This window comes from Miscanthus floridulus, chromosome 4 (genome assembly GCF_019320115.1).
Source record: "Miscanthus floridulus cultivar M001 chromosome 4, ASM1932011v1, whole genome shotgun sequence".
NCBI lineage: Eukaryota > Viridiplantae > Streptophyta > Magnoliopsida > Poales > Poaceae > Miscanthus > Miscanthus floridulus.
In genome coordinates, this window is record NC_089583.1 from 110,547,280 (window position 1) to 110,556,697 (window position 9,418).

The window sequence follows — 9,418 nt, forward strand, 5'->3', positions numbered from 1 at the left end:
TATGTCATTCTGTTGCAAGTGTTGTGTGCTCAAAACCATTGGGTTTTCTTAAAAACAAAAGGCATTAGGTCTAGGAGTTATGTTTGCTCTGCGCTGTAGCTTGTGTCTGGAACATGGGGAACATACAGATTTGTGAAGTCCAGATAGCAGTCGCACAGTCACAGCATGTATTGTTTGTTGCTTCTACGTTTGATGCTACGATCACTGACCATCAGCAATTAAGGTGGATAAGTGTTGTAAAGATGCGAATTGCTTGAGATCATCAGCAATTAAGGTGGATAAGTGTTGTAAAGATGCGAATTGCTTGAGACCATCAGCAATTAAGGTGGATAAGTGTTGTAAAGCACGTACGGCAGGCACTGGTTGAGCATATTCCCCCGGTTTGTCCAGATGTGGTTGTCGGGATGAGCAAGGAGTGGGACAACTTGGAAAGCGTTTTGAAAGAGGCCGGAGACCTGGCGCCAGTGGCAGTAGATTGGTGGGCTAGTGGCGCTTTAACTTGGCTGTCTGTTCATGATCTCAGAACTACCACGTCTGGTCCCACTGTTTTCAGCGTGTAGCTCTGGTAGTGCAACTAGGCGACTTGTCGTCCAGCCACTCCTAGGAACACGAAGCTCAGTCGAAGTTAGCAGGGCGACATTCTGGTCGCATCCTGTGGCTTGGCTTGGATCAGTGCGGCAAACCACGATTTGCAAAAGAAAGAGAAAAGGAGTTCACAGAGAGTCAGAGACGTGGCGGGAGATCAAGGCACCACGGCCATGAATTGAGAGTTCACACTTTCGTCGGCATCAAACTACTCGCCATGAAGTGGATTCACCAATTCAGATTTTTTTTTTCGCGATCGTGCCGTGGCACACCAATTCAGATTTCAGTCACTGACTCACCGTGCCGAGTGCCGACTGCTGAGTGCTGAGTCGTAAGACGATGTCTGGTCCCGCTCCCGCTCCCGCAGATGGGGTAGCATCCGACGGAATTTGTCCGCTGCGACGCTCTTTCTTTCTCCGGTCCGTCTCCCACGTACGCGTGCGTACCCCGCCTCAGCCCATCCGGCATCCGGGGACTGGGGCGCCGCGGCCGGGCGTCTGCCGCGTTGTTCGCGTTCCGAGTTTTCAGCGCGCGACGCCGGTCGAACTGCCCGGGCACGCGCGTTTCCCGTTCCTGGCCTCGTCGTGTGCGTTGCGGCTCCACGCCCACGGCCCACACGAGGGATGCTTGCCGCGCGCGTCCTCACATGCGGACATGCCGGTACGGCGGACCGGCCGCGCTCGATCCGTGCAGACGAGTGGCGGTACTGCCAGCGGTGGTGGAGCTGAGTTCTCGACTTAGGCGGCTCCGGCTCATCACCTTGGTACTGTAGCGATACTGTAGCAGGAGCCATTTCGGAAATCGAGGCGTAAAATGAACTGAAAAGAAGCCGAAAAGAGGAGGAGCCGGCGAAGCCACGATTTCGAGCTCCGCCGGCTCCGTGCTACAGTGCGTGAACAGTCGGAGCCGGAGCCCCCCGGAGCTCCTCCAAACGGGTCCTTATCGCGGGACAAGGCCTACCTACCTCGTGTGGGCGAGAGGGAGCACGGCTGCACGGGAGACGTTGAGAAGGCGACCCGACTATCAGCCCTCGAGCACTTGGGCCGCCCTGCGCAACGCGGTGTCGTGCTTCAGGCCGGCCCAACGAACTCGTCCGCACTAGATAGGCCGTAAAATGAACCTTCCAGTTATCGGGTTTGAGTTTTGCAGAATATTTCCCTATCGGGCATAATCTTTATTTATACGTCCGCGTATGGAGGCCGGTGCCATCACCCCGTTTTTCACACCTGCACCCTGGTGCGCCCACGCGAGGCCCGCACCACCCATACCGCACGCGCCGCTCACCCGACCTACAACACACGGAGACCGCTCGTGCCTCGTACGCTTTCTACACGCATGTAGGCGGGGACATTCTGCGCCCACTCGGCAGCACCCCGCAACTGCAGCAGGCGGTTGTGGCAAGTGGTCTCATTGCAACATGTGGAACATCTTACCTACTTTTACAACATCCAGATGAAGCACTTGCAACATATGTCCGAAATAGTTGAAACACTTACAACATCCGTCTCAAACACTTGCAAAACACTTTTAAGCCATTGCACGCATGTAACATCCAGATCTACTTTTGCACCATACAGATAAAACACTTGCAACATACGTATGAAACAATGAAACACTTGAAACATATACTTGCAACATGCGTATATAGATATTGCAACATAGGCAATATCCAGATGATACACTTGAAAATATACTTCTAAAACACCTGAAAACACTTAACACGACGTCGCTGGCAGCCACGTCCTACCTGGTAGGGAACTACGGTAGCCAGCAAGCGGCACTCGGGTGCAGTGGAGATGAAGAATGGCGACAGGCAAGCGGCTAGGCGCGCTGAAGAATGTCGCGTCGGAGTAGTCGCCATGGACCACGCTGTGTCGGCTCGAAGAACTCGGCGGTGAGTGGTGAGTGGCGGTGGGGAGATAGGAAGGCAGGCGATGGCGCTCGAGCGTGGTGCAGCACGCTGCCGCGTTTCGGCTGCTGATAGTGTGGTCGTAGTGGAGCACGCCGCAACGGTGCAGACACGACAGGGATTCTAGAGTGGGTTCGAGAATAGATGCGGGCGCAGTGGCAATTTAAGAGGAAAGTGACGGAGATTTTTTTTTATTTTAAGCGACGCGAGATTGGTGCGTCTGTGCGGATGACAGTGTTGCCGTTCAGACGGGTGTGGAGGCTCACCGACGCACGTCCGGACGAGACAAACGCCCTACTCATAATATTCCCGTTTATTTAGTGCGCGTGAGTCATTTGAGCTCCCAAAATGCAACTAGCAAGGGTCACCCATCTCTTGCCCTCCAATTCCCAATGCCCGATCGCTTGCAGCAGTCAGGGATCATGGATACTCCGTACTAAGAAAGAGTCATTCTAGTTTTTTAAAAAGTCAATAACTTTTAACTTTGATTAAATATGTTTAATAAAATATTAATATTTATAGTATATAATTAGTATCATTAGCTAGATCGTTGAATATATTTTTATAATAAATTTATTTGGAGATATAAATGTTACACGTATTTTCTATAAATCTAATAAAAGTTGAAAAAAATTTGATCAGGGTCTTTTTTAGTCCGAGGGGGTAGATGGCTAGCGCACTAACAGACACCTGATGCTGCTGCTCACCATGAATTCCTGAATATACTTTCTTGCCTGTCCAGGTGGAGGCCCGCCGCGCAGCTTGCAGCTACTAGATAAGTACAAACTACAACTAGGCAAGGCAACTACACTAAACAAAGGCCTCCTCTGCTTGTCCCAACAAGCGGGTCGTCGTGAGCGCTGAGAAGTGAAGTGAAGAACTACCAACTTTTGTGCTATCATCGTCTGATTACAAACTTTTTTTTTTTGTAAAAAGGAGGAAGCTAGAATATGTTAATTTAACCGATCATTGCAATTGCAAAGGATAGCTCAATAGATTCTGGAGCATCAGTGCACTAAGTTCATCCAGCACAATGATTAACTATACTATCATCCGGCTTATCAGTTAGAATCTTTAGTATTTTTCTCTCACAGCAAAACAGTTTCAGTCGACTTTAATACCAGACGAACAGGCCCCTGGTAACGTTGTAATCATATGAGCTTACATCCTTTACGAACATGACGAAAAAGGACGAAGTCCCCCTTTTTTATTTTTACTAAAACGGGGCAGGCGAACGCCATACACGGCCAACGCCAACGCAACAAGCTAGGAGCACGAGCACCTGTGAGGGTTAGAGAAAATGCCTCTTTCTCACATTGTCTAGGGCCAGATTTGTCAGGGTTCATCACGAGCAAAGAATTCTTGCTTTCCAACCAGCTGTAGGATTGGGATCGATGTTTTTTTTAAGCCGCTGCCGAGAGCTGAGAGCAGAGCTGAATCATGGATGATTGGATGAGGGGATGAACAGCGTGGAAAAGTCCCACTCCCACGATTCCTGAATATTCCTAGCGTGTACGCGAGCCCCGCGACCGCGAGCACGTTGCCACCTGCTCCGCTAAAGAAATCCCTCTCTCTCCTGCTTGTCCTCGCATATGCGTTTGTTTCTGTCGGTGTCGTGAGCGGACCGTCCGCCAGCAATATTTCAGCGCTCCTGCAGCTCAAAGTGTTCAAGTTCAGCCATCGTCCCGTCTCCTAGTCCTAGGAGTAGCTGCAAGCTTGCCAAGTGAAAGATGACCGGGTGGTCACTGTTGGGACATGGTTACGAGTAGTGGAGACCAGGGACTAAAGCAGTAATGAGAGCTAACGGTTAACGAATTTCATGAATGACGTGCAGGACAAGAAGATGGCAGCTTCCGCCAGATCGGCCGTACAGGGTGGAGGTCCAGAGGCTGTGGCGAAGGCACCCGAACACAGTCCGAGGCAGAGGCTCCGGCGACCGGAGCAAAGGCACCCGGATGTAGCCGGCGGCGAAGGCTCAGGTGGCACCTGCGGAGGCTACGGAGGGTCGACGCGTAGGTACGGGCGAAGGCTTCCCTAGACGAAGGCTCCGAGAGTCGAGGGACTTCCTGAAGGGCGGCGGTGCCGGACCGTGGGCCGCAGATGGACTCACGGTTGCGGCCCATCGAGCAGAAGCGGTTGAAGAAGAAGGCGCCCAAATTACCCTTAACAGTTTATATTAGTATATGAATATTCTGAGTATGTACTGTAACCATCAAGGGGTAAAATTGTAAAGAGTAGCCTTAGCATGCAGTGCCCTATCAAATGGGGACACAAACTCTGTACAGTGGGGAGTTAATTGAATGCATTTATGAAACCCTAAGTTAGTCCGGACCCACTCTCCATTTGACACGCCTTCGCTTGGGGCTCCCGTCCGGGTGAAGGCTTCGCCTATCTCCTAGTCCCACCTGCTGGAGACCACCGTTTTCCAAGATTGACGCCCACCGCGTGTTGGCCGAGCAAGACCCACGATGGCAAGAAAGAGAGCAGCTTTAGCTAGGGTTCACGTGGAGCCCTCGACGAGAGGGCGACCCAGGCGCAACGCCCGCAGCACTTATGCCACAACCTCAGAAGGCCAAGCTGAAGAACAGAACGCGGTTGAAGACCAGCCTCTGGCATCCGAGGAGCAGCAAGCCCCAAGTGCCACTCCGGAGCAAGAGCTTCAACAGTTGCAGGCCTAGCTGCAGAGTATGCAGCAAGAAAGAGATAGGGTTGCAGCAGCCTTCGCCGCAAGTCAACGAGCAGCCCAACCATCAGCCTAGGTAGCCGAAATCAGGCAGCAGCTAGCCGTATTACAGGCTGAAATACAAAGCATGCAGCCTTCGCTGCCCAACTTCAACACCTCCAACCAACTTCCCTCAGCAAACCAGAGCCAACCCCCCGCCATGTTCCATAGTACAACCAACCTTTGACACACCCTACACTTCGCTACAAACCCACAAAACCATTGATTCTAAATCACCACTATCCGAAGGCATCCAAAGCTCACCCTGGCCCCCCTCTTACAAACCCATCATCTTGCCCAAGTTCAATGGAAGATTAGACCCACGTCAATTCATCATGGGCTTTGAGGCAGCAGTAGCTTTCGCTGGTGAAAATGAATCGATGCTGGCCAAGTCCTTCGTCATTGCAGCAGAAGGCGATGTGCTAGCCTGGTATTCAATGCTAAGGCCAAGTTCTGTCTATTCATGGGAAGACCTCCGCGATAAGATCTTAGCAAATTTCAAGGGGTTCACAAGTGAATCATTAACTTCTATGGACCTGTTTCAATGGAAGGAGAAGCCCTAAAGGACTACTTTCAAAAATTCATGCAAATAAAGGCAAAGGCACCAAATGTCCCAAAGGACGTTGCTATAGAGGCACCAATCAAAGGCCTTCGCATAGGTCCATTCGCAGCTCATCTAGCCAGGGAAAAGCCTCGAACCATCGAAGACCTCTACAACGAATTTGAGAAGTATTGCAGATCTGACAATGATCTCCGTAGAAGACTAGAAGAATAAAACCAAAGCTAGCAGTTCCAGAACAACAACAGAAACACCCAGAAGGGCAACGAAAACCAAGGCTAGCTGCAAGCACAGCAAGCACAAAACCAGTAAGTTTTCAATATAGAACAACAAGGAAGCAGCCAACAGGGGGCAACAACCAGCAAAAGCAGGACAAAACAACACGCCTCTGAGACAATCCAAAGGCAAGGGAAATAGCCAAGGTAGGAATTGGAACATAAACCAAAATCAAAGGCAGCGAATGCAGTATTGTTTCTTTCATGGAGAAAACAAAGGGCACATAACCAGTGACTGCCCAGACGCCAAGGAGACCCAAGAAAGGATCAAAACTAGAGCAAACCTACAACTTCCACCACAACAACCTCCTAGAGAGGTGAACCATACCTTCGTAGCATCTCAGCAACAATACTGCCCAATCTACCCAAGACGGAAATCCACTCAAATTCACCCGTCCACTCTAGCCACCGCCTACTATCCAAACTTCCTCCCTGCATGGAGACCAGGCACCCAACAACAGGGGCTGACTAACAACCAGTGGATGAAGGCTAACCTCAGTTACATAAACCCAAGGCCTCCGCACATAACATTCATTGAGACCAACCAACCATCCCAAATACATAATAGATGGCTAGAAGTATTGCCTCCGCCTCCAACGACGCAGCTCGCAACACCCAAAAATGAACCTAATCCAGAGAACCAACTCAACCCTCACATGCCCCTTCCAACCATCGACATGATACTACCTATAGCCGAGGGCTCCTCGATGGAATTTCAGACTAAGAAACAAAAGATGGATCACCTTAGGTTGGTCAACAACACAGCAGTTCAAGGCCTAGTGCGTTACACAAATTGGTCCAAGACGTCAATCACCTTTTTAGAATAAGATTTATAGCTAGAGAGCTACCCCCATACTGACGCCATGGTAATCAAGGCCAACATTGCAGGATGGCAAATTAATAGGGTTCTCATAGATTTCAGAAGCTCTGTAGATATCATCTTTGTAAATGCCTTTGCCCAGATGAAGCTGAGCAGGAATCAGTTGCAGCCTTCGAATTCACCGCTAATTGGCTTTGGAGGGAAGATGATAGATGAGTTAGGAAAAATATCCCTCCCAGTCTCCTTCGGAGGTCAAGAAAACAGAAGAACAGAATATGTAACCTTTGATGTAGTAGATCTCTTCTACCCCTACAACGCTATCTTCGGAAGAGGGTTCGCAAACAAATTCAACACAACCATTCATATGGGTTATCTATGTATGAAAATGTTAGCCTTGCACAAAATCATCATAGTTCACAGCAGCCAGAAGGAAGCAAGAAATGTAGAAAGAGTCATCTACAAATCTCAGCGCAATATCAACTCCGTCGAAGCAGCTAGAGCTAATTCAACGGAGCCTCCGGACATGCCGAAGGGGAAAACAGATCTCAAGGACCAAGAAGAAATGAAGACAGTCCCACTGGAAGATGCAGTCCTAGACAGGAAAGTCACGATCGGAGGTAACCTGTCAGAAGAAGAGGAAGTAGAGCTGTTAGAAACCTTAGCAAAAAATAAAGACGTCTTCACCTGGTCAGCCTCTGACCTAAAAGGGGTCAACAGGGACATTGTACAACACTCCCTTGATATCAACCCCAGAGTAAAACCAAAGAAGCAGCGACAAAGGAAAATGTCAGAGATGAGGATCCTAGTAGCAAAAACAGAAGTTCAAAGGTTGTTAAACGCAAACGTCATCAGAGAGGTCAAGTACTCAGAATGGCTAGCGAATTGGTACTGGTGCCAAAGAAAAATGGAATGATGAGAATGTGTATAGATTTCACAGATCTAAACAAAAGCATGCAAGGAAGATCCATTCCCACTACCAAGGATAGACACCTACGTTGACAAAGCAGCAGGATGCAAGCATTTCTCCCTCCTGGATTGCTTCTCTGGATACCACTAGATCTGGCTCAAAAAAGAAGATGAGGAGAAAACAAGCTTCACTACCCCCTTCGAAACTTATTGTTACACCAGAATGCCCGAAGGACTAAAAAACGCTGGATCAACCTTTGCTAGGATGATGAAGGCAGTCCTCGGCCCTCAGCAGCAGAAATACATTATATCTTATGTTGATGATATTGTGGTGATGAGCAAGAACGAAGGAGACCATATAGCAGATTTAAAGGAAACATTCGCCAATCTAAGAGGGGCCGGGCTAAAACTCAACCTAGAAAAGTGTGTCTTCGGCGTAAGAAGAGGTAAAATGCTTGGGTACATCATAGGACCCAAAGGCATAAAAGCCAACCCAGATAAAACAAAGGCCATAATTTCGATGGTGGAACCCTCAACCAAGAAGGAAGTCCAAAAACTCACTGGAAGAATAGCAGCACTGAACAGATTCATCTCAAAGTCAGCAGAACGCAACCTCCCATTCTTCAAAGCTTTAAGAGGCAGAGCTAAGGTAGAATGGGGGCCAGAACAATCAAGGGTTTCCCAGCAACTCAAAAATTATTTGGCTACTAAACTCATGGTAACAGTGCAGGATCCAGAAGCACCTCTGCTGATGTATGTTGTAGCCTTCGACCACACGGTCTGTGGGGTGCTTGTCCAAGAAAAAGGAGAAGAGTCGAAGGTCATTCAACAACCAGTCTACTACATCTCAGAAGCCCTATCGGAAGCAAAGCTAAACTACACAGAAATTGAAAAAAAATAGCGTATGCGGTGTTGATCTCCTTTAGGAAATTGAAGCACTACTTCCAAGCACATGAAATTATAGTACCATCTTTGCAACCGCTAGGGGACATACTCTGCAACAAAGAAAACTCTAGAAGAATAGAGAAATGGGCAACAGAGCTATCCTAGTTCGAAATCAAGTATGTATTAGGAACAACAATCAAGTCACAGGCATTGGTAGATTTTATGGCAGACTGGACACCTTCGGCACAACAAGCCCCGCAGCCCCAACCCCAAATCTGGACACTTTACATAGACGGGGCTTGGGGCATCTTGGTGCTAGGGCCTCTGCCATTCTAATAGCACCATCTGGCCTCCGCACGAAGTACGCAACAAGGTTGGAATTTAAGGCAACAAACAATATAGCAGAATACGAAGGCCTTGTATTGGGCCTCAACAAGGCAAAGGCACTAGGAGCAAGAACACTACTAGACAAAATAGACTCCCAAGTCATAGCAGGGCAAGTTGAAAAAGAATACATGGCATGGGAACTAGAACTGGCCAAGTACCTGGCCATAGTAAGGGCTCTCGAACGGAGGTTCTAGGGATTCACCTTGCAGTACATACCAAGAGCAGAAAATGTAGAAGCAGACGAACTGGTGAAGGCGGCAGCAAACAACTCGCCTATGCCAAATGGAGCCTTTTATCAAGTACTGCAAGTACCGGCAACGCAGACCATAGTGAAGGCATTCAAAACAATCTTAGTCACTGAATCCGAAGA

At 48.9% G+C, this 9,418-nt stretch overlaps 1 protein-coding gene across 1 annotated transcript; it reads left to right on the forward strand.

The window, feature by feature from the left end:
* Positions 1–6,913: 6,913 nt before the first annotated feature.
* LOC136549071 (uncharacterized) lies at positions 6,914–8,677 on the forward strand. Its single transcript, XM_066540375.1, has 2 exons — positions 6,914–7,698; positions 8,041–8,677. Exons 1-2 carry the CDS (start codon positions 6,914–6,916, stop codon positions 8,675–8,677), a joined length of 1,422 nt encoding a protein of 473 aa, XP_066396472.1.
* Positions 8,678–9,418: the final 741 nt, after the last annotated feature.

Bases quoted from the DNA above. Each gene is read 5' to 3' on its own strand.
- LOC136549071 (XM_066540375.1), top strand. From the start codon at position 6,914: ATGGTAATCAAGGCCAACATTGCAGGATGGCAAATTAATAGGGTTCTC. The intron at 7,699-8,040 runs GTTGTTAAACGC...AACCTTTGCTAG, and splicing joins GCAAAAACAGAAGTTCAAAG to GATGATGAAGGCAGTCCTCG.